Genomic DNA, 25,180 nt, shown 5'->3' with positions numbered 1-25,180 from the left:
ACTTCGGCCAGGTGCAGTGGCTCACGCCTGTAATCCCAGCACTTTGGGAGGCCGAGACGGGCGGATCACGAGGTCAGGAGATCGAGACCATCCTGGCTAACACAGTGAAACCCCGTCTCTACTAAAAATACAAAAAACTAGCCAGGCGAGGTGGTGGGCGCCTGTAGTCCCAGCTACTCGGGAGGCTGAGGCAGGAGAATGGCGGGAACCCAGGAGGTGACAGTTGCAGTGAGCTGAGATCCGGCCACTGCACTCCAGCCTGGGCGACAGAGAGAGACTCCGTCTCAAAAAAAGACCTGACTTCTCTGTCTAGCCTCTTAACTCCAGGTCAATAGATAATTGAGAGTCATTGCCCTGATACTGAATGAAGAGATAAAGTTCACAGGTTTATTTCAAGTGACTTATCTGAAGATGAGGAAAGAGCAAGAGGTTACTAGAAAACATGGTCTGTGAATTGTTGACAGAAAGACAGTCACTTCTGCAGAAACTCCAGGTACCCTTGCCAAGTCCAGGTACAGGTTTAAACTAGCAAACCAAATGCATTTTCTAGGTTTAAAGTAAAGGTGGGTGCTGATCTCCAGGATGACGTGCGAAGATGCCAAATCATCCGAGACATGATTGGACCAGAGAAGACTTTGGTAAATATCCTCGCACACCACTGAGAAGCAGCGGCCTTTGTCCAGGGCTAAATGCAACTCGTTTCAAGATTAAAAAACAATGGGAATTTAAAAACGTAATTGTCAGAGGAAGTACAGTTCTATAGTTTTGCAGTAGGAAAACTCAAAAAAAAAAGCAAAGGGACTAATAGTTTTACATTTTCTAATTCTGCAGAACTAGTTAAGTAAGTTTGGGGTTAAGGATCCTTTCTTGCTAACACAGATGCACCTGAGCAAACAGTTTTCCCATTGGTGCTCTGGTGTGTCAGTCATTGAATCTCCCCTCCCAGCTCCTCAGGTAGGAGGGTGTCAGGGCCATTACTGAAGAAATGTTGGAACTTCACTGAGATAAATGTAAGGATCAGTCATTTCTGATTTGTATTTTTATAAACCAGTTCTTATGTGTAAACTATTTTCATGAAAGAAAGTCACAGTAAGATGTTTTTATGAGGCTTCAGAGGCTTTTTTGCGTAAGTTAAAATAGAAATTTTGAGTTCTTGACCCAGGATCACTATTTATACATGAATTAATGCTGTTTTTTTTTTTTAATGAGGTCATCTTTATCCAAATAACTTATGATAAAAATTGATTCTGGGCTGGCCAGACGCTGTGGCTCATGCCTGTAATCCTAGCACTTTCGGATGCCTAGGTGAGCGGACTGCCGGAGCTCAGGAGTACGAGATCAGCCGGGCAACATGGAAAAACCCCATCTGTGCCAAAAAATACAAGAAAAAAAATTGGTTCTGGGCCAAACACAGTGGCTCATGCCTATAATCCTGACACTTTGGGAGGCTAAAGCGGGTGGATCATTGGAGGCCAGGAGTTTGAGACCAGCCTGGTCTACATAGTGAGACTCCATCTCTAAAAGAAAGAAGAAAAAAAATTAACCAGGTGTGGTGGTGCTTGTCTGTAATCCCTCCTACTTTGAAAGATGAGGCAAGAGGATCACTGAGCTCAGGAGTTGGAGGCTGCAGTGAGCTACAATAATACCACTGCACTCCAGCATGGGCAACAGAGTGAGATCTAGTGTCTTAAAAAAAAAAAAAAAAATCATTCTAGGCATACTGTCCTCTGGTTTTCATAGTGTCCTGGGAGGGAGCTCTTATCACTTAGCACATTCTATGGAGATATCCGTTTCTCCAAGCATGATAAGATCAGGGATGAGGGGCTGTCCCTTAAGCTGGGCACAGCCAGCACCTGGCTTCCAAGAAGGATAGTGGTACACAGAGAGCCAGGGCCTAGGAGGGAGAGGACTGGACTTGAACTCACCATTCACTTGACTTATTGTTCTTAAGCAAGTTATTTCTCTGCATGACAGTTTTATTTGTAAAATGGGTTAATATGAACTGCCTCATGGGGTTATTATTTTTTGAGATAGGGTCTCACTCAGTCACCCAGGCTAGAGTACAGCGGCAAGATCACAGCTCACTGCAGCCTTGACCTCCCCTGGCTCAGGGGATCCTCCCATCTCAGCCCCCTGAGTAGCTGGGACTACAAGTGAGAACCACCACACCCAGCTAATTTTTGTATTTTTTGTAGAGACAAGGTTTTGCTATGTTGCCCAGGCTAGTCTTGAACTCCTGGGCTCAAGAAATCCACAGGCTCGGCTGGGCGCGGTGGCTCACGCCTGTAATCCCAGCACTTTGGGAGGCCGAGGCGGGTGGATCACGAGGTCAGAAAATCGAGACCATCCTGGCTAACATGGTGAAACCCCGTCTCTACTAAAAATACAAAAAAATTAGCCAGGCGTGATGGCGGGCGACTGTAGTCCCAGCTACTCAGGAGGCTGAGGCAGGAGAATGGCGTGAACCCGGGAGGCGGAGCTTGCAGTGAGCCGAGATCACGCCACTGCACTCCAGCCTGGGCAACAGAGCGGGACTCCGTCTCAAAAAAAAAAAAAGAAAGAAAAAAGAAAATAAATCCACGGGCTTCAGCCTCCCGAAGTGTTGAGATTACAGGCATGAGCCACCATGCCTGGCTCATTATTATAAATATTAAATGGAACAAAATCCATAAAGTGCCTAGTGGAGAAGGTGTGCCATTATGGAAGAGTTTAGGCTGTTTATTATTGTGCCAGACACATAGTGGGCAATAGTCAATAAATGACCGTTGAACAAACTTAATGTTGATTGTGCATGATTCAGAATGTGACAAAATGGTTTCTACAAACAGAACCAACACTGTAAGACACATGTATTTGGGTGGTATCTAAATGGAGATTGGACCAGAGCCCAGGGCCAGCGAGCATTTCTCATGGCCCAGCCCAGGGCACTGCCGGACCTCCCAGCGGCTCCTCGAGCAATTCACAGCTCCTCCTAAAGACTGTACCTGGAGCCAGAGTCCCCGTCTCAGTGGCTGCTCTCGGACTCTTTTTGTTAGGGCTGTGTGCTGGGCCTCAGCGGAGGTGTTAGGGAGTCTCACACGGCTGTTGGTGGCACTGAGTGACAGCATTTCTTCCCTGGGAGCCACAGCCCTGCCACGAGGTTGGCTCAGAGCAGACCTCCCTGTGAAGAGTCTCTTTTTGCAGATGATGGATGCCAACCAGCGCTGGGATGTGCCTGAGGCAGTGGAGTGGATGTCCAAGCTGGCCAAGTTCAAGCCATTGTGGATTGAGGAGCCAACCTCCCCTGATGACATTCTGGGGCATGCTGCCATCTCCAAGGTAGGAAAACGGCGGCTGCTGCTGGGGCACCTTATTTTTTGTTTAGTTTCCCAGAGTGCTGGGGACGGATCCTAAAATTTCTTCACTTGTTCCCTCTTGCATTTATTTCCTGATGAAGTAGCTGAAATAATTGTAGTGTGTGACAAATACTTTCCGAGGAATCATTCCACAACAAGAATCTCAGCTGATGAGCCCCTGGGAAACAAGACTTTTCACCTTGGGTCCCACTTGCTTTTTCCTCCTTAGGGCTCTTGCAGGGTGGCTGTGCCCTGCTGAATGCCAGCTGGCCTAGCACCAACCTGATCTCTGCTCAACTGAGCATCTCCCAGGAAGCTGCTCTGGGCTTCAACCCTCCCAGGTTTTGCTTACAGGAGGGAGGCCATCCCCTTAGGAGCATCTGAGGAAGGAGCAGCTGCACAGCCTGCAGGTCCAGGTGGGGGCAATGGAGATGCCCCAGGGAGTACAGGGCACACGCTGGGGAGCTGTCAGACAGGCTGCCACGTGGGGCTGGATTATGGGGTCTGTCCACTCAGAGGATGCAGCCAGTCAGAGAAAGCCACTGCAGCTTCTCCAATGAAAGAACGGCATAGTGGCCGGACATGGTGGCTCACACCTGTAACCTCAGCACTTCGGGAGACCGAGGTGGGTGGATCACCTGAGGTCAGGAGTTCAAGACCAGCCTGGCCAACATGGTGAAACCCCATCTCTACTAAAAATACAAAAATTAGCTGGTTTCGATCTCCTGACCTCATGATCCGCCTGCCTGTAGTCCCAGCTACTCAGAGAGGCTGAGGCAGGAGAATGAGGTGAGCCTGGGAGGCGGAGCTTGTAGTGAGCCGAGATCGTGCCACTGCACTCCAGCCTGGGCAACAGAGCGAGACTCCGTCTCAAAAAAAAAAAAAAACAAATTAGCTGGGTACAGTGGTGTGTGCCTGTAATCCCAGCTACTCAGGAGGCTGAGGCAGGAGAATGGCTTGAGCATGGGAGGTAGAGGTTGCCATGAGCCGAGATTGCACCATTGCACTCCAGCCTGGGTGACAGAGCAACACTCTGTCTCAAAAAAAAAAAAATAGCATAGTGACAGCTGGAGCACAGATGATGTGACTGGTGGCTACATGTAGAGTCCATTGAGACAGAGGGTGTGTGGGAGGTGAGGAACGGGCAGGGAGAAACCCAGGCAGGGATGGGAGTGAGGAGGCTTTTCCAGGCATCTGGGAGACATAAAGGGAGAGGGCAGCTTGAATAGAGCAGATTCAGGAAATATTGAAAAGGAAGAAAAACATTTGGCCCCTAGTCTGACATACATGCTTAAAATGGTAGAACAAGTAAGTCAAATGGCCTTTCTTCCTCCCCTGTCCTCCGTTTCTCCCTTTCTCTTCTGAGATAAAGAACCAAGAGTACTTAAATTAGAAATTTTAAGAAGCATAAAATGTTAGCTTGAAACGGTGCCTTAGAGACCATCTGCTCAAACTAAGACCTTCTGCAGATGAGAAGGCTGAGGCCTTGGGTGGCACAGGCGGGGCTTGCCCAAGGCCACACATCCCATGAGACTCAGGGCCAGCACTGGAATCAGGGATACTTGGCTGCTGAATGAAGGGATTTTTCTGCTGAGTAGTTGGCTTAGTCTGATGATTCAGATGCCTCCTCTGGCTCTGGGATCAGTAGAGTTCCAACCCAGGCTCTACTACTTTCTAGCTTTGTGATCCAGGAACAGTTCAAACCCGGCACACCTGTTTTCTCATTTTCTGTAAAATGGGGATAACGATGGCTCCTCTCCCATGGGATTGAGACCAGGAATCATTGAAGACAGTGTTTTGCACAGCGCCTGGCAGGTACTCAGAGCTCCAAAAATGTGAGCTATTAGTGTGATTGCTATTATCCTAAACAAAAGGGAAGGGAAACCAGGGAGAAACCAAGGATGCCTTCGCAGAGTAGCTGTGGAGTCGCAGTCCCAGTAGAGGATGGACGGACTGCCCAGAGGCCAGGTGGCAGGTGAGTGAGGTAGTGTTCAGGGACCAGGTGAGAGGACAGAGAGCAGCAGGGCTGTGTTCAGGTGCAGAGTCCAGTAACTCAGCAGGTGAGGAGTCTACCAGGTGAGCAGTGGTCTCAGCCTAACCTGCAGATTGAGGTCTAAGGCCACCCACTGAGCTGGAAGGAAGAGGAATTTTTTTTTTTTTTTTTAGTTTTTTTTCACAGATTTTTCCTCCTTAAGGAAGAGGATTTTGGAATCAACAAAGACGCGAGGCCAGGTGCAGTGGCTCACACCTGTAATCCCAACACTTTGGGAGGCCGAGGTGGGAGGATCATCTGAGGTCAGGAGTTTGAGACCAGACTGGCCAACATGGCAAAACCCCAACTCTATTAAAAATACAAAAATTAGCCAGCATGGTGGCATGCACCTGTAATCCCAGCTACTTGGGAGGCTGAGGCACGAGAATCTCTTCAGCCTGGGAGGCAGACGTTGCAGTGAGCCAGGATCATGCCACTGCACTCCAGCTTGGGTGAGAGCAAGACTTGGTCTCAAAAAAAAAAAAAAAGATATGAGAGGGTTCTAGGAGGTTTCTCAGGGAGGCAAGAAGAAGGGAAATGACAAAGTGATGACCCACAGGAAGGAGTCGGCCAAAGGTTGGACCCCGTGAGTTCACAATGAGCCACTCCAAGTGGCCCTGTCCTTATGCCACTGCGCAGGCTGCAGAAGGAGGTGCCATCCACGTTGGGAGGAGCGCAGCTGGAGCATGGGCCAGGACACTGCAGAAGGACATCTGCAGAGCCCTGGTCAGCAACAGGGCTGGTGGTGGCAGCTCAGCAGGGCTCACCTTCTCCTCTGAACGCATGTGTTCCCCTGGACATCCTTTGCCAGTCTTGAGTCTTCACATGGCTCAACAGCAGGGCCGTTTCCTCCTTCAGCTATAAATGTTTTTAAACATTAGGAGTTGCAGTTCAAAACTTAGGAAAATAACACCAGGCTGCCTTCTATTTTATAGGCACTCGTCCCATTAGGAATTGGCATTGCCACAGGAGAACAGGTGAGTGACATCCCCTTGGGGTCAGTACACGCTGACCAGCGACCAAGGACACAGTCGTGTGTTAGGCTCCACTACCTGCTGTACTTTCAGTTGGGAAATTTTCATCATCTTAGAAACTGGGTCATTTTATCAGAGTCTAGTCAGATATAGAAAAAGTTTGTGGCTATTTCTCCAATTTATATGACTAAGGTCAGTTCTTTTTCAAAGTGTCTAATTGAAATTGACAAGGCAGCAATTTAAAGTTGCTATTGCAAGGGCAGAAAGTGGTGTTAAGAAAGCCAGCTTTCAAATTGAATAAACATGACTGCGTTCACTTTTTGAGCTTATAAACGAAGCCCAAGTGCCTGCCAAAACCTGCTGCAGTCAGCCCACGAGCAGAGCAGCGTGAGGAGCAGAGTCTCTGTTTTCCCGGCAAAAGGAGCAATACTGCTCTGCCGCGGTTCCGCGTTGTCATCTGTGCCACCTGCTTATCACTGTCACCGTATTTCATCCTGATGCTTCATCTCCCACTTACCAGTCGCTGTGACAGTCATTCCCTCATAAATGGCGAGCCAGTGTGATTTTACCCTGACTCACACTGTTGCATTAGCAGATTTTTAAAGTGAGCACAAGGTCCCTGCCCACACTAGAAAAACGTGCCTCATGCCCGGCGAGAACAAAGACAAAATACAGTCTGGGCTTCCCGAAGGCCACTGATGAGTAATGATTGGCATAGAGGGGCCGCGTTGCCAGGTTTTAGAGATCCTGAGGGCCAAGGCTGACTCTTCTGTTGGTGTTATGTTCAATTCTATTTCCAGTGCCACAATAGAGTGATATTTAAGCAACTCCTACAGGCCAAGGCCCTGCAGTTCCTCCAGATTGACAGTTGCAGACTGGGCAGTGTCAATGAGAACCTCTCAGTATTGCTGATGGCCAAAAAGTTTGAAAGTAAGGGTGCTGCAGTGGCTGCAGACCAGACCTTCATTTCCCCACTAATCAGACACCTCCCTTGATGGCTTGCAGTTCACATGCGCAGGAGTCTCTAGTTTGCCATTTTGATTTCTTCTAACTCATTTAGCCTTAATCCGGGAATTATTGATGATTTTCATCTTGGAATTTCATCCCTAAATATTAATGATTCAATCACCTGTGGGCAATAAGAAAAACCAGAAAGTTCCCTTTCACCCCTTCCTCTCCCTGCCCTACTCTTGGTATTACATAGAAACAATTTCCTTTTAGTTCCTGTTTGCCCCCATGCTGGTGGAGTTGGCCTCTGTGAACTGGTGCAGCACTTGATTATATTTGACTACATATCAGTCTCTGCAAGCCTTAAAAACAGGTCAGTAATGTGGGATTAATACTTTCTGCTTCAGTAGGGTCCCTCAATCTAGGCCAGAGCTTGTAAATTCTGCCTTCATGACCAAAAAACACTAAGACCTTGTCCACTGGCCCGTCCTGTAACTCTCAGGCGGAGTGGGTTCTGCTTCCACTTCTCCACACAGGACAGTAACAGCAGAGACCCACCAACGAACAGTCATTTTGCCTCCTAGGATAGGGTCTGGTAGGTGACTCACTCACTTTATTTTTTCAGTACATTGAAAGTGAGGCTTGCAACCACACTACTCCCTTAACCAGCTCCTGTTTTCATCACGTGTATTCTATACTTCTGTCCCATCTCCTCTTCCCAGTACTGGAGTCTTCCATGGTGTAGACATACATTTATTTCATCTTATTTCTCAGAATGCCCCAGGTGGTCTTTTAAATTAGGACAATCTCCTTCCAGTCATCTGCACACATAGGGTTTTGCTTATTACACTTTTCTTGTCTCCTGGAATTAAATGTCCCACAGAAAGATCACTGCAAGTAGATAGCAAAGGCAAAAAAGCATTCACTGGGAAAGGGAAACGCCAAATTCAGGACTGTGAGAGATAAATGGGACCCTTGAGGGTACATAGGAGGCTTCAGTAATAATGGTAACCGTTTCTCTCTTCGGGGGGGGTATGTAGTGAGTAGACAGGTGCTGTCTTTTAATATAGCGGAACTATTTTATACTGTGTTAGTCTATTCTTGCACTGCTATAAAAAAATACCTGAGACTGGGTAATTTATAAAGAAAAGAGATTTAATTGGCTTACAGTTCTGCAGGCTGCACGGGAAGCATAGTGACTTCTACTCAGCTTCTGGAAACTTGCAATCATGGTGGAAGGCAAAGGGGGAACAAGCACTTCTTATGGCAAAGAGCAGGAGGAAGAGAGAGTGAGGGGGGAAGATGCTACACGCTTTTAAACAACAGATCTTGTGATAACTATCTCGAGAATAGCACCAAGGAAAGGGTACCAAACTATTCATGAAGGACCACTTCCCATGATCCAATCACCTCCCAGCAGGCCTCGCCGCCAACACTGGGGATTATAGTTCAACATGAGATTTGGGCAGGGACACAAATCCAAACCATATCAGCCTGCCTGTCACAGCTGTTCAATAACAGGTGATGGAAGTCAGGCAGCAGATCTCGGTCGCTGGCCCCAAGGCTCAGAACTACAAAGTGGCTGACGCAGAACCTGAACACAGATTGCCCCGATTCTAAATCCTCTGCTTTTCATCTCAATCATTTGTATAGCTGAAAGGAACCTCATTTGGTGATTTTATTTTTTGGGTGGAGAGCATGGAATATATTTTATTGTTCTGCATCTGGGTTTGGTTCCCTAGATGTCTCGGTTCTTGGATGGAGGTGGGTGTGTCCCACCTCCCTCAGTTGTGGTCCCATGGACCTGTTCGGATTGTTTATCAGGTGCAAAGTGCACCGAGAAAGTCCACAGTGCTAATGCTTCCTAGATGCCCAGCTGAGGCAGTGACAAAACAGCCCTCCCAGCCAAAAAAAACCCCAAGCCCCTGGCAGCTAATGCAGCCATAGGAAAAAATACAAACACTTCTTAAAAAATAGATCACAAAATTTGGTGATTTTAATCTATTCATCTAACTTTTGACCAGAGGAACCCAAATAATTCCGGATATTTAGAGTCTGAATTGATGCCTTTTAAAGGGCATCACAAAACCTCTAGAGGGACTTCATGTGTTCATTTCATCAAAGTCCCCACCCCACATTGCTATATTTTAGAAGAAAAGCACCTGAGGCACAGAGGTTTAGGAACTTGCCTAGAAACGCATGGTAACACAGCTAAGCCTTGGCCCACACTGTCATTTCTGAGTGGTACTTGCCCCTTCTGCTTTAAGTTAGCACCATGTGAATAATCCAACTTCAGACATCATTGCCCCAATCTGATTCCCTCCTCCTAGGATGTGTGAGTATGTTGACCACCTGCACGAGCATTTCAAGTATCCCGTGATGATCCAGCGGGCTTCCTACATGCCTCCCAAGGTAAGCTGTGGCCTGGGGGCCCTGCAGAGATGCTGCCAGCCACTACCATGCCTGTCTCGTGAACTAGACCATGGAGCACCAAGCTTTGACTCCTATTTGCAATATCCAGAAACAAACGGTTCTTCAGTTGTCAGTATCAAAATCCTCAGGCCTGAGGGCCAGGGCTTGGAGGTTAAATTGCCTCTGACAAGGCTTCTGTAACACTAGCCTTTCCTCACCAGTGGAGATCTTAACATTTGCACTCCTTGTGCAAAAAAACCTGGCACCATCTAGCAAGTTAGTGACCTAAAAAGTTTTGACTACAATTGTGTGGTTAGGGCCGTTTATTCTGATCATGTTCAAGAGACCATGACTCATTTTCACCAACAGAGGTCAAACTATTATCAAAGAGTTTGATGAGTTAACTAACTCTGGCAAGTAGCCAGTAAAATGTGTCCCTCTGCCCTATTTCCAACAATCTCAAAACTGATTTTAAAAATATTAATTCGGGGCTGGGTGTGGTGGCTCACGCCTGTAATCCCAACATTTTGGGAGGCCAAGGCAGGTGGATCATTTGAGGTCAGGTGTTCAAGACCAGCCTGGCCAATATGGTGAAACTCCGTCTCTACAAAAAAATACAAAAAATTAGCCAGGCATGGTGGCAGGTGCCTGTGATCCCAGCTACATGGGAGGCTGAGGCAGGAGAATCACTTGAACCTGGGAGGTGGAGGTTGCAGTGAGCCAAGATTGTGCCACTGTACTGCCGCCTGGGCAACAGATGGAGTGACTCCATCTCAAAAAATAAAAAATAAATAAATAATTAATTACCTCTGGCTTAGACGTAAAAGCATTTCTTGGAGCAGCATAAATACATAAAATCTGTTTTTGTTCCAGTTGGTTGTTAACATGCCTCATTTTTTTTGGTCTTTGATAGGATCCCGGCTACTCAACAGAAATGAAGGAGGAATCTGTAAAGAAACACCAGTATCCAGATGGTGAAGTTTGGAAGAAACTCCTTGCTGCTCAAGAAAATTAAGTGCTCAGCCCCAACATCTTTTTCCTTTCTGAAGTGAAAAGGCTTAAAATTTCTTGGAAATAGTTTTACAGAAATGGATTTTTAAAAATCCTACCAAGATTAGTTCAATGAAAAGTCATACCACCCTCAGGAATCAGCTAAGTAATTATTACTTGATTCTTTTAGCAAATCAATACACATTATCCTACTTAATACTTAAATAAGTCTAGATTTAACTAACCCAAAGTCCAGGAAGATGTTCTTACAAAATATCAAGGGCTGGCACCTAGACATTAAACTGTACTTTAAAAATAAGCAACATGTTGCATAACTTGTTGGAATAATTCTTGGTTCTATTTAACACTTGTCATAAATTAGCAGAATAAAAATAGTCGTGCAACACCAGGGGGTATCTGGTACAAAGTGAAGGGAAAAAGATTTCACTGATTAACCCTGAAGTGGTTTTGCATCTTTTTCTTGCTTAATCTAAGTGGTTTTGCATCTTTTTCTTGCTTAATTATTAGAGAAGTCATACCATGCTGAAGCTAATGAGGGCAAAATGGCAGTCCATAGACTATTTTAAAATAACCCTTTAAGGTTATAAGTTTAAAAAAAAAAAAAACCTCTATCCTAAATGGTCATTATATTTTGAGGATAAGATGCAGTTAAAATGAGAAAAATAGGACAAAATATAGTCACTATTTCTAAAATCTACTCTTTTAAGTAGCATCCAAACCAGAATATAGCACATGTTTACTTAGGAGAGTTCTTTAAATCTATTTTAGGAAGGAACTGAGCAGGTAAGTGGCACTACAGAATGAACAAAGCGTGGACAAATGCAGAACACTTTTTTATAGCAACATATAAAACGACTGTAACTTTAAATGTTCATAACCACACTCTACATCATGATTGATGGTGTTACTCAGCTCCCTCAGATTTGAGGGAAGCTTGTGAAATTCTTAAAATTCACCAACCTTCTTTATAAGGACGTGGGATTGCAATGTACGCACGTGTTTTTGCTAAGAGCACATACATTTCATTCTCCTTTGTTCATCATCTCAGCGTTTTCAGATACCCTCAGTGAGTTAACGCAAAGCCTTTTATTATGGAAAGAACTGGCACAGTTATATTTGCCAGTGGCAACATCCTTAAAAATTAATAACTGATAGGCCACGGACAGATTTTTGACCTAGTTCCTTTTTCTTTTAGAGCAAAAAGAACTTTTACCTCTGCATCCAGCCCAACCCCTAAAGACTGACAATATCCTTCAAGCTCCTTTGAAAGCATCCTAAACAGCCATTTCCATTTTAATAGTTGGATGCGGATTGTACCCTTCAATCTCAAAGTCTTCAGCTTTGAAGTCATCAATTTTCTCAACTTTTCGGAGAATTTTGAGCTTTGGGAAAGGTCTGGGTTCTCGCTGAAGCTAAAAACAAAATAAGATCATTATTTTGCTATAATTGTACAACCTGTAGTAACTGCTCCTCATGTGCATGAAACAAGCACACAGGAGGTGATCAACAAAGTTTTATTTTACAGGAGTATGGTCCTGTCGATACCTTGCTGTAGGTTATATAACATGATTGGAGTGCAACCAGCTGTTTTCTTGCACAGATCAAGAGTAAAGGGTATTTTGTGACATTACAGTGTCAGGAGCCTGGCGCCTCATCAGGTGTAAGTTCTTTTAATCACTCTTGGCAAATTTATTAAAGACAGAAACACAGTCAATTTGTAACTCATAGTAGCTCTAAGTTTACTTGAATTCCACAATCCCTAACCCATCTGTCCCTGGCAGAAAGAAGGAAAGATAACATGCATGGACAGTGAACAGAAAGGGATGAAAGCCAGGATTCCTGGGATGAACAGACAGTGGCAATTAGGATGTGAAGACAGGTTACAACTTCTTACTATGTCTAAAAACGACTGGAGCAGAAAGCCAGACAGAATAAGCCTAAAGTCACCCTCCACTCAAGAGCAGTCAAACTCCCTCAAAGGAGTAACTTTTAAAACCTGAATCTAACCTGGAAGGGGCTAAAAAGTCTCTGGTTCTGAGTTTTTTTCCTTAAGGCTCATGAAGCAGATGAACTTATATTTTTATTGCCATTTCAAATCAATTGTTGGCTGCTATAACTTAGGGATTTCAAAAGACTTTTGAAGTTTAGACCTAAATATTGTACTTAATGTAAAATTAATGAAAAATATTTATGGCCAGGGTGGTGGCTTATGCCTGTAATTTCAGAACTTTCAGAGGCTGAAGTCAGGAGTTTGAGAACAGCCTGGCCAACATGAGGAAACCCCATCTCTACTAATAATACAAAAATTAACTGGGTGTGGTGGCATGCACCTGTAATCCCAGCTACTTGGGAGGCTGAGGCAGGAGAATTGCTTGAACCTGGGAGGCGGAGGTTGCAGTGAGCCAAAATCGCACCACTGCACACTCCAGCCTGGCCGACAGAGAAAGACTCCATCTCAAAAAAAAAAAAAAAAAAGGGAAAAACATTTGCACTTCAATTCTCCTTCAAGTTAAAATGAGTTTAAATGCCCCCTTTTGGACAATCCCCTGGCCTGAATGTGGCTCTTCCCTCTCTGGTGCTGGTGCTTAGTACCACACAGCACCTGACGTGTTAAGTGCCCATGGTTGCTGAGGCAGATGCCTGCCTTGTCCTGCCCACCTGCCTACCACTTCTCCCTAAACTGAAGCCCCGCATTCGGAGCAGCCATCTTTATCTTGGACACAGCATTGAGCAGATGCCTGCTCCACAATCAACCTTTTATCAAGAGAAAGTATCAAACCCAGAAGTATAACATCTAATTCTCACCTGAATTTTCAGTGGCTCGATGTGATTCAGGTAAATATGTGCATCTCCCAAAGTGTGTACAAAGTCACCTGGCTATAAACCCGGGGGGAGAAAGCAGAACAGTATGTTAGTTTCAATTCCTTTAAAACATCATTTAAAAACATTAGAGTATGCAGATACCTCAAGGCTTTTAAAAAAATAATAATTTAGTGTAGCTTTTCCATTTTTTTGTGGCGACAGGATCTTGTTTTGTTGCCCAGGCTGGTATTGAACTCCAGACCTCAAGTAATTGCTCCTGCCTCAGTCTCCCAAAGTGCTGGGATTACAGGCATGAGCCACCACACCCAACCTCAGCATAGCTTTTGAGAAAATTCATGGAAGCCGTATCACAAACAACCTGTATAGATCTGTTAGTGCATATACCACAGGGCCAGAAAACCTTCCAGAAAAGGAAGGTTTCAAAGTAAAAGCCCGTTCACGTCCACTTACACATATCAAATTAAAAACTCAGAGACTAAACTCTCTGCAATTCGTCTTCCCATATTAAAGAACTGAAGAGCTCAGTGTGTTAGGCTCACAAGTCACCCTTCCCGAGACAGCCCACCTTCAGGCCCGTGATGTGCGCAATCATGTACGTGAGCAGGGCGTAGCTGGCGATGTTGAAAGGCACACCTAGGCCCATGTCTCCCGATCTCTGGTACAGCTGGCAGGACAGCTCACTGTTCACCACATAGAACTGGCAGAGAGCATGGCATGGAGGCAGTGCCATCAGAGGAAGATCTGAGGAAGCAGCACAGAGGAAGATAAGGAGGGGTGGTGGTTTGAAAGACCACAGCTAAAGGCCAAGTAAAACAGGAGAAAAACAAGCCAACTCATATGGTGGAGACCAGGAGAGCCACTGGGCTGCAGTGATGTCCATAACCCACAGCCCCTGCAGCGATGGCACGGAACTGAGGGAGACTATCCATTGGCACAAGCTTTCTGCAGATGTCCGCTGAAGCAATGCTCTTTCATCAGAGCTGAAGGGATCTGGGCTACCTTCGTGGCACCAAATTACAAATACAGCAGGAGTAATTGTTTGCCACAGGGAACTGGTGCTTCTGGTACACCCTCCTATATTAAAAGTCTCTATTACATGGCCAGGCACAGTGGCTCATGCGTGTAATCCCAACACTGGGACGCCAGGGTGGGCAGATCACTTGAGGCCAACCTGAGTTCGAGACCAGCCTGGCCAACACAGTGAAACCCCGTTTCTACTAAAAATACAAAAATTCACATGCCTGTGGTCCCAGCTACTCGGGGGCTGAGGAAGGGAACTCACTTGAACCTGGGAGGTGGAGGTTGCTGTGAGTTGAGATCACACCACTGCACTCCAGCCTAGGCAACAGAGTGAGACTGTGTCTCAAAAAAAAAAAAAAAAAAAAGTCTTTATTACAGATGCAAATATTCCATCCTAAGTACTTATGATATCCTGATAGAGTTTGTTGTTGTTGTTCTTGTTTTTAAATATTCGGGGTCTCACTCTTGCCCAGGCTGGAGTGCAGTGGCATGATCATGACTCACTACAGCCTCAAATTCCTGGGTTCAACTCATCCTCTTGCCTTGGCCTCTGGAGTTGTTGGAATTACAAGTTTGAGCCACCACACCTGGCTCTACACCCTGGTAGAGCTGAATTTTACAGTATAATTGTTAAAAATGTTAGTGAGGTGGCAGCGACCTAGAACTTCATCGGCTTCCATTTAAAATGTTAACACCTTACATGTAGTTTCTAGGCAATTTAAAGCCCTTTTCAGAGTAAGAATGAGTATAAATACACAAATTAAGATAATCTGGTGGGGAGGCCGAGGCAGGCAGATCACCTGAGGTCAGGAGTTCGAGACCAGCCTGACCAACATGGTGAAACCCCATCTCTCCTAAAAATACAAAATTAGCTGGGCGTGGTGGTGCATGCCTGTAATCCCAGCTACTCGGGAGGCAGAGCCAGGAGAATCATTTGAACCCGGGAGGCAGAGGTTGCAGTGAACCAAGATCACACCATTGCATTCCAGCCTGGACAACAGAGCAAAACTCTGTCTCAGAGGAAGAAAGAAAAAAAAAAAAAAAAAAAGAAAATCATCTGGACCCAACCTCATGATCTGAAGGTGAAAGTGGAGCAAAATGTGACTTGCCCAAGGTCACACAACCAACCATGTGGCTGGGGGAAGTTCCCAGGGTCCTGCCTCCCTCAGGTGCCTCTGCACAAAACCACATTGCTTCCCTCTAAGAGTATGGTTAGTATAAATGAAGATGATGGGGTTCTTTCAACCTCTTGGATTCCAAGCACACATGATGATTCTTCTGTCGTCAGGGTTGGTTTTGATGGTGTCAATCACTCTTTGTAGTTGGTCAACTCCCTGTCCTGAATAATCTGTAGAATTGTCAAAAAGAGAGGACAGGTACACACATTAATCACACATGTCATGAGATGGCCTTAGAGGTCATCTATTACAGCCTCTCACCCAGGGTCCCCCCTTGATCCATGGCTACAAGATACCTGGTGCATTCCACAAAGTTTGCAGATCTTGGTGGGTTGAGTTCAAGGCCCTGTCTGACTCCCGGCTCTGTCCTCTGGAGCCCTAACAAAGTCTATTTCCTCTTTTACACAGTCCTTTGAATATCTGGTCTGTCATGGAGTCACCTCCTCCTGTTCCCCTCATAGCTAACCCTTTCTAATCTCAACAATCTTAATTTCTTCCAGTGCTCCCCACGAACTTATGCTCTAAACCCATCAACGATTCTTGTCACAATTTCACTGACAAATCTAGTTTATCCTTGTCTCACAGAAAGTATTGTATCTTATGTAGAATATAGCATTCCATGTACTTTCCAACTAACAGAAGACCATGGATTCCTTTCTATTACCTCAGCAGCATGCTTCCAACACTTCCACCTAAAATTACTTTAGAGTTTAGCAGCTCAACACACGACTGACTTGGAAACGTCAGGAAACCTCTATAATGATTACACCACCTTGTACTTTGCTCCCATTTCTGGTTTCTGGATTTTAATCCCTTTCCTTCCTTCTGAGATGGAACTGGAATCTGAGAAGTGATTTGTTAACTGAAGTGTGGAGCTGCATAATCTCCTCTGGTTAAATTTCTGCCTATTAGTGTCAGACTATATTCTGGTTCAGTAGTTCTCAAAATTTTGGGAGGAAAGTCCTCTCATGGTCACAGTTCTGAAAAAGGTAACATCGAAGATTTTAAAAAGATAAAACTGTGGTGGTGTAGTTCTGTAACTTGATTGTAGTGGTTACAACAATCTACACGTGCTAAAATTGCAAATACACACATATACAAGTGCACGTAAAACTAGCAAAATCTGACAACTCTGAAGAATGCACCAATGTGAATGTATACAGGATGTTACCCAAGATACTATCACTGGAGGAAACTGGGTACAGTCCAGGGAAACTTCCTGTGCATTTTTTTTAAAAAATGTCCTGTGAGTCTGTAAAACAAAATCAAATATAAGAAGGGACAAACTTGGCCGGGCGCGGTGGCTCAAGCCTGTAATCCCAGAACTTTGGGAGGCCGAGGTGGGCGGATCACAAGGTCAGGAGATCGAGACCACAGTGAAACCCCGTCTCTACTAAAAATACAAAAAATTAGCCGGGCGCGGTGGCGGGCGCCTGTAGTCCCAGCTACTCAGGAGGCTGAGGCAGGAGAATGGCGGGAACCCGGGAGGCGGAGCTTGCAGTGAGCCGAGATCGCGCCACTGCACTCCAGCCTGGGCGACAGCGTGAGACTCCGTCTCAAAAAAAAAAAAAAAAAGAAGGGACAAACTTGGCCGGGCGCGGTGGCTCACGCCTGTAATCCCAGCACTTTGGGAGGCTGAGGCGGGCGGATCACAAGGTCAGGAGATCGAGACCATCCTGGCTAACACTGTGAAACCCCGTCTCTACTAAAAATGCAAAAAATTAGCCGGGCGAGGCGGCAGGCGCCTGTAGTCCCAGCTACTCGGGAGGCTGAGGCAGGAGAATGGCGTGAACCCGGGAGGCGGAGCTTGCAGTGAGCCGAGATCGCGCCACTGCACTCCAGCCTGGGCGACTAAGCGAGACTCTGTCTCAAAAAAAAAAAAAAAAAAAAAAGAAGGGACAAACTTCCCTACTAAAATCCAACAGCTAAGTACTCATACAACTGTAAACTAAAACCGTAATTTTATTAGGCCTCTTCAGTGCCAAGAAATAATTGAACACTAGGCAGGATTTAAAGCATCATTAAGCCAGGGGAGTAGCCTCACATCCTAAGGACACCCTACAACTGAGGTGCAGGCAACGACCTAAAGAACCCTTACCTGCACAAATAACCTGGCCCACACAGCAACTGTTTTCATTGTGATAAAGTACACGTAACATCAAACTTACCATTTTTATGTGTGCAATTCAGAGGCATTCAGCACATGCCCGATGTTGTGCAACCATCACCACTATCTATCTCCCGAACTTTTTCATCATCCCTAATAAAACCTCTGTGCCCATTAAACATGAACTCCGCATTCCTCCCTGTTCCCCAGTCCCTGGCAACCACCATTCCACTTTCTGCCTTTAGGAACCTGCCTATTCTAGGTCCACACAGCATTTTTAAACTTCCCGAAACTACTAACATTTAAAAGATCTCATGATCGCACATAAAATGTAGATTTTAGGCTTTTATCGAATAATTCTGACATCACCAGGCCCAAATTCCTCCAGGTGGCTGGAGGTAAATTGTGACTGTCCCCTTAGATGAAACACATGCTCTCCAGGTTGCTGGTCTCTGCCCAGCTAGTAAATTGCACACACAACCCCCACATCCCAAGGTGGCATCTGCTTTTCCTAGGGACAGGTGGGAGGGGCTGGGCTGACATCCAGCAAGAGGTGACACCAACAGTGACAGTAAAGTGGAAGTCCAGGAGTGAGATGTTTCATTCTTTCTCCACATCTGCAGAGCTGGCAGCAGAGGGTGACCCTGGCACTGTGCTTCACAGCTGCGCCACCTACAGCATGCTGTGGCTCAGCCTTGAAAGGGCAATTAAAGCCACCACAAAGCAATGGGGGCATTTTGTCCCTTGTCCCACGGATGAACTTCCCATTCCCCAACACAAACACCAACCATGCGGCTATCTGCCGATGACACAGGTATGGAAAGTGCCAAGCGTCCAGTAAGTACTAATCATCAAGAGTGTGAGGCCGGGCGCGGTGGCTCAAGCCTGTAATCCCAGCACTTTGGGAGGCCGAGACGGGCGGATCACGAGGTCAGGAGATCAAGACCATCCTGGCTAACACAGTGAAACCCCGTCTCTACTAAAAAATATGATAAACTAGCCGGGCGAGGTGGCGGGCGTCTGTAGTCCCAGCTACTCCGGAGGCTGAGGCAGGAGAATGGCGTAAACCCGGGAGGCAGAGCTTGCAGTGAGCCGAGATAGCGCCACTGCACTCCAGCCTGGGCGACAGAGCAAGACTCCGTCTCAAAAAAAAAAAAAAAAAAAAGTGTGAAATGGCCTTCATGAGGCTTAATTGTGGCTTCACTGGCACCACCCCTCACAAGGTCAAAGCTATACATCAGCTCCTGGGACACTGACTCATCCCCCAGACCTTATCTAAAACAACAGAGCAAACACATGCCAGGAAGGGCACTCAGGAAATGGAAGGCATTGTTCTGTCTCCTCACCTGATTCCATATCTCTGTATTCTGCCCCAAAATGCCTCCACTGGAAGCCATAAACTGGACCCAAGTCCCCTTCTTCTCTGGCGGAGAACCCCAGGCTGTCCAAAAAGTCTCGGGATCCATTGGCATCCCAGATTTTCACTCCCTTGGAAGACAGCTCTTTAGCATTTGTAGATCCCTGGAAGAGATGGGGAGGGCAGAGCAGGCATCCAAGTAAATCCTGAGCCATCTCAGTTGATCCCCCCAAGACACCACCTACAAGGGCCTCTGGCCCCTGCTGACTTGCTGGGAGGTGGGCACTTGACATCACCCATATGGAACCCATCCTTTTTTTTTTTTTTGAGTTTCGCTCTTGTTGCCCAGGCTGGAGTGCAATGGTGTGATCTCGGTTCACAGCAACCTCTACCTCCTGGGTTCCAGTGATTCCCCTGCCTCGGCCTCCCGAGTAGCTGGGATTACAGGCATGCGCCAACATGCCCGGCTAATTTTGTATAGTAGAGATGGGGTTTCTCCATGTTGGTCTCAAACTCCCGACTTCAGGTGATCCGCCCACCTTGGCCTCCCAAAGTGCTGGGATTACAGGTGTGAGCCACCGCGCCCAGCTGCCCATCCTAACTTTAAGCAGGCTGGTCCCAGCCCAGATTCCTGGGGGCTTTAGGACAGTCTGATCCCTTCTTTGGAACCACCCTCTCAGATCTTTCCTTCCATTCCCCCCAACTAAGCTTTCTAGACTAAACACCTCTAAGTGATATCCACCAATCTGACAGTTTTATGTTTCCTAATCAAATGTGTTGTCTACATGTGATATCCCAAAATGAATTTAATGCCTACATGCAATCTGTTCCGTGTATCTGCTACCTGGCAGGATATTCCTAATGATCAGACTCATCAGTATTTTACAGTACAGGTGCATCAACTCCTGTATTTGATCGAGTCGCCAATGGAGTAACTCTATCAGAGGTGAGTCCGACGTTCCTGACAAGGACTTCTTAGAATCCTGAATTCAAGCATTAAGTTGAAACAGGGGAATGCATTTTATTCCTGAGTCTCTTGCTTCCTCCCTTTCTATTGTTGAGTTTGTCCTGATTTTCTTTATTCCCAACAAATCATTTCTCAGTCTTTTACATATTGCTTCAAAAGTCTCTCCTTTTCATCCATTCAGACCAGGCTCTAGCCAGTTTAAGAATGTCATCTTCTGAGGTTTCTGATGATGTTTCAAATCCAAGGCTCATTGTCGATCGAGATAGGCCAATACAGAACAAAATACCCCAATACAGAGCTAAGGCAGACTGGGGCTGGATCCAAATTTAAGCCCTTTCTAAAATGGGATAAGAGGGCTTGGGTCTGGCTTGCCCCAGGACCATACAAGCCACACCAAGGGCTCTACAGAAGGGATCCCAGCTTCTAGCATGGCCCAGACCTGAGCCCAGACTCCAGCTACCTTCCAAAAAGCACTGGTCAGAACATTGCTGGTTCTAGACCAGGACACAGAACACAGAGGAGCTTGGGCTGGGCTGCTGCCTGTCTTCAGAGCACTCTGGCCCCGGCCTGAGGTTACCTACTCAGCCCTCTGGAAGGGGTTTACCTTGTTACTGAAGAGACTCTTCTAGTTTATATGAACACGGGAACAGATGGTATCTATATTTAGTGATCAATACATATTGACTCCTGCCATGTGGCATGCTGTGTTTGAGGCCCTAGGGATAAAACAGTGAACACGAGAAACAAATCCTCTGCCCTCATAAAGCTTACAGCACATTTCACTTATTTATTTACTGTCTGCTGTCCCCCTTCTAACAGGGGAGGGGAAAGGCTGACATACATCAGATGGTGACGTTTGTCTATGGAGAAAAACCAAGGAGGTTGGGGGAAGAGTCACAGTTTTAAATCAGGTCTAGGAAGGCTTGCCTGAGTAGAGACTCAAAGGAAGGAGCCAAGTGTGGGGGAAGAAGGTTCCAGGGAGCGGGGATGTCCCGGTGTGCACAAAAACTCACAAGAACAGCAGGGCTGGTGCAGAGAGCAGCAGCTAAGGCCAGAGCTGAAAAAGGGACCCCATAAGGACTGTGGCTCTTACTGAGTGAAATGGAGCCACTAAGGGCTTGCGGGTGAGGAATGATATGCTTTGACCTTTTGTGTTGTCTTTTTTTGTTTTTGAGACAAGTTCTCCCTCTGTCGCCCAGGCTGGAGTGCAGTGCCACGATCTCAGTTCACTACAATCTCCACCTCCTGGGTTCAAGCAATTCTCATGCCTCAGCCTCCTGAGTAGCCGGGATTACAGGCATGTGCCACCACACCTGGCTAATTTTTTGTGTTATTAGTAGAGATGGGGGTTTCGCCATATTGGCCAGGCTGGTCTCAAATTCCTAACCTCAGGTGATCTGCCTCAGCATCCTAAAGTGCTGGGATTACAGGCGAGAGCCACCACACCTGGCCGCTTTGACTTTTGAAAGGATCTCACTGGCTGCTGTGTTGAAAACAGACTAATGACTTCTAATAGGAGCGACTTCTTTACCTTGATAAACCACAGCAACTCCTCCAAAACACCCTTCCAGAACACACGTTTGGTTGTCAGCAGAGGAAATTCATCTGAAAAACAATTTGCCACACAGTTTCAAGAGAGGAAGACAGATCATGCCATCCAACTTTCTTCAGGGAAGAAAGCTGCCCTGGGACACGAGGCCCTGGAGCATCCAGAAAGCCTAGACTCCCGCAAAGTGCGCCAGAGATCAGGGTGGAGCTGCCAGGCTGCAAGGCACATCATAACCCAATTCAGGCTGAGACAGCACTTCTGTGCCCCGGTGAACACTGGACACAGGAATTCCACACAGTGAGATGGTGGCAAGAGGAGGGATGACCATGTGGAAAAAGGGAGGAGCTACTATCCACTGCCCACTAGTGCTAATCCTGTCACAAAGGTGTGAAGACAACACCAAGCCTATGTCCCAGGGACAAAAAGGGAGGCATCAGAAGTGTCGAGCCACAGAGAAATAAAAGTGTAAAAACTTATCTTTAAATGCAGTACTCGTTCATCCCACACTCTCTTGTGGTATAGCTGATATTCAGACAACAGAGAGAGATTTTTGCAAGCACCTGCTTTTATCAGAATTGCCTACCAAGCATTATTTCCTCCATTTTTAACATATAGGGAAGCTGTATGAGAAGTAACTTGGGGCCGGGCGCGGTGGCTCACGCCTGTAATCCCAGCACTTTGGGAGGCCGAGACGGGCGGATCACGAGGTCAGGAGATCGAGAACATCCTGACTAACACGGTGAAACCCCGTCTCTACTAAAAATACAAAAAATTTAGCCGGGCGTGGTGGCGGGCGCCTGTAGTCCCAGCTACTCGGGAGGTTGAGGCAGGAGAATGGCGGGAACCCGGGAGGCGGAGCTTGCAGCGACCAGAGATCTCGCCACTGCACTCCAGCCTGGGCGACAGAGCGAGACTCCGCCTCAAAAAAAAAAAAAAAAAAAAGAAAAGAGAAGTAACTTGCTCAATGTCTAAGCAGAAAGGTGGGTTAAAAGTGAGGTCTACGGCTTATCCAAGTCCCCTGGGCTTGAAGCTGCAGAAAAGCGGATCCCTTTGCTTAGACAAAACTCCCCAAGCTGTCCACGCGGATCAGCCACAGCAGCTGGTGTGTATTCCAGTCTCTAGATGGTTCCGTGGGCTAGAGGGCTTTCCCCCTACCTAACCACAGTGAACCTGCTTCATCAAGAATGGGTTTCCCCACTCAAAACCACCTCCAACCCTGTGTCAAGGCTGCGCTCCATTTATCTGAGAGGTCAAGGTCAGCCCCTGGCTTACACACCTTGGAGTCTCCCCTCCCCCACGCAGCAGGCGCAGGATCCAGGATGACAGGACCGTGTGATGTTAGGCAGGGCCATCGGCTGCCTAACGTCCTGTGCCCACCCGCCCCACTGTCCCCTGAAAGCCTGACGCCAATAACCCGCGAGGCATTTTTTGCCTGGGGTGATCCTGTCTGAAAGGAAAAGAGGAAAGGACGAATAAGAACTTATACTCGGACTCCCGAATTTCTCTTTTCAAGGTTTAAGAGGAAAGCTGGTTCGTGGGGATTGGATGGGAGGCCGCCAGGAAACCAAGTTCCCGCGCCAGCCTCAACTCTCCTCTCCCCGCCGCCTGTGCCCCGCCCACATCACTTTCGCTCCAGTTTTTGAAAACTCTGCAAAGCGGAACGGTCAACAGGGGAGGAAGGAGGAGGGGCAAAAGGCAGGACTTTTAGACCAGCGCCCGGTCAAGCCCGGGCAGCTCTCCCTCACTCTCCAGCACCGGGCAAACGCTGCCCAATCATGCCCGCCTTAGGGGCTACGGCATCACTGGGGTGACTGCGAGCCCCGGCCGTGGAGCCGCTGGGACCTGGCTCTCGCTCCTGTGTGTCACGTCTCTAATGGGAGCCTCAGTTTCGGCGTCTGTAAAGCGAGGAGGACGATGCGTCCCCTCCCTCGCGGGATTGAGGTTAGGACTAAACGGGCTCCGCAGCGCCCGCCAGCTCCCGGGCGCTCTCCCCAGCCGCGCCTCCCTCCTTCCCGCCGCCGGTCCCGCAGTGGCCCGCGGAGTCACCTCTCAGGCTGTAGCGCGCCTGCATGCCGAATACCGACAGCGTGCCGGTGCCCGTGCGGTCGTCCTTCCTGACGCCGCAGCGGAGGATGTGCTCGATCTGCCCCAGGTACTGCAGTTCTCCGTGCGGCGGCCGTGGCTCGGCGTCCCGCTCCTGTGAGGCGGGCTGCAAGGGCGGGCGCGGCAGCTCTGAGCCGGCGACGGGCATGGCGCGGCGGGACAGAGGCAGGCGAAGTGGCACGGCGAGCGGCGGGACTGAGGAAGACGAAGTGGCGCGGCGGGACGGAGGCAGGCGAAGTGGTGCAGTGGCAGTACCCCTTCCGCGCGCTTTTTTCCCGCCGCCGTCCCACGCTCCGCCTCTTCCTGCTCAGCGGGATCCAAGCGGCCCCAGCTCTGGAGCGCGTGCGCCAGGGGGAAACGCAGGAGCCACAGGTGTGGCTCGGAACGGAGCCCTGGGTAACAGCTGAGTCTTCGGAAACCCGGGAACCTGGATGCAGGTGCGGTGGCCCGGAGGGACTGCTCCCCTGGGGAACCGTCTGGTCCACCGCGCCTTCTCTAAGCCAGCAGCACAGTTCCCACGTTTTCCTGCGGTCTTATCAACAAAACTGCTGTTTGAGATCTGTTTCAATAAGTGATTTCTATTTCCATTTATTCTTTCTCACTAAAGGCTTGCAACCTGAGCAAGTGATATAATGCAGCTTTTTTACTTGATTAAAGACCTGCAGGGCGCCGGACACGGTAGCTCAAGCCTGTAATCCTAGCACTTTGGGGTGCCGAGGTGGGTGGATCACCTGAGGTCAGCAGTTCAAGACCAGCCTGGACAACATGGTGAAACCCCGTCTCTACTAAAAATACAAAAATTAGCTGGGCGTGGTGGCTACTTGGGAGGCTGAGGTAGAAGAATTGCTTGAACCTGGGAGGCAGAGGTTGCAGTGAGCCAAGATTCGACCACTGTACTCCAGCCTGGGCGACAGCGCAAGACTCTGTCTCAAAAAAAAAAAAAAAAAAAAAAAACCGCCTGGGCTTTTCTAAGGTTTTTTTTTGTTTGTTTGAGACAGCCTTGCTCTCTCACCCAGGCTGGAGGGCAGTAGCGTGATCTCGGCTCACTGCAGTCTCCGCCTCCTGGGTTCAAGCAATTCTCCTGCCTCAGCCTCCCGCGTAGCTGGGACTAGAGGCGCACCACCACGCCCGGCTAATGTTGTTGTTGTTGTTGTTGTTTTTCATGTTTAGTAGAGATGAGGTTTCGCCATGCTTGGCTGGTCTCGACCTCCTCACCTCAGGTGTTCCACCCGCATTGGCCTTCCAAAGTGCTGGCGCAATCGGCCCCAAATTTTTAATAGACCACATTTTCCAATTTTACTGAATTGTTTATAACATTAACACTGGGGAGTGGGAACTGTTGACGAAAAGAGTTAAACTCTGTA

General features: G+C 47.5%; 2 protein-coding genes across 7 annotated transcripts in view; one reads left to right on the top strand and one right to left on the bottom strand.

Annotated features, from left to right (window-relative positions):
* The window catches only part of ENOSF1 (enolase superfamily member 1), a 37,946-nt gene extending 26,846 nt beyond the window's left edge, over window positions 1-11,100 (top strand). The window contains exons 10-16 of one of the 6 annotated variants that reach the window (XM_045378018.3): window positions 551-638; window positions 3,184-3,318; window positions 6,303-6,344; window positions 7,142-7,271; window positions 7,563-7,662; window positions 9,620-9,701; window positions 10,615-11,100. In XM_045378018.3, coding sequence (XP_045233953.2) covers window positions 551-638; window positions 3,184-3,318; window positions 6,303-6,344; window positions 7,142-7,271; window positions 7,563-7,662; window positions 9,620-9,701; window positions 10,615-10,716 — 679 coding nt within the window. In that variant the 3' untranslated portion in view covers window positions 10,717-11,100. Of the gene's footprint in view, window positions 1-550; window positions 639-3,168; window positions 3,319-6,302; window positions 6,345-7,141; window positions 7,272-7,562; window positions 7,663-9,619; window positions 9,903-10,614 lie in introns of those variants that run through there. The other 5 variants (XM_045378017.3, XR_012427278.1, XR_012427277.1 and 2 more) reach the window with 5 other exon arrangements.
* Window positions 8,424-24,093, bottom strand: TYMS (thymidylate synthetase). The gene is made up of 7 exons (XM_005587077.5): window positions 23,760-24,093; window positions 21,696-21,769; window positions 19,187-19,361; window positions 15,802-15,903; window positions 14,101-14,276; window positions 13,518-13,589; window positions 8,424-12,124 (listed from the first exon to the last, which is right to left on the bottom strand). Exons 1-7 carry the CDS (start codon window positions 23,962-23,964, stop codon window positions 11,987-11,989), a joined length of 942 nt encoding a protein of 313 aa, XP_005587134.2. The 5' UTR covers window positions 23,965-24,093; the 3' UTR covers window positions 8,424-11,986.
* Between the last annotated feature and the right edge of the window lie 1,087 nt (window positions 24,094-25,180).

Source organism: Macaca fascicularis, chromosome 18 (assembly GCF_037993035.2).
Source record: "Macaca fascicularis isolate 582-1 chromosome 18, T2T-MFA8v1.1".
In the NCBI taxonomy this organism is placed as follows: Eukaryota; Metazoa; Chordata; class Mammalia; order Primates; family Cercopithecidae; genus Macaca; species Macaca fascicularis.
The sequence above is the reverse complement of the archived record's forward strand: the minus strand, read 5'-3'. Positions and strand labels throughout refer to the sequence as shown.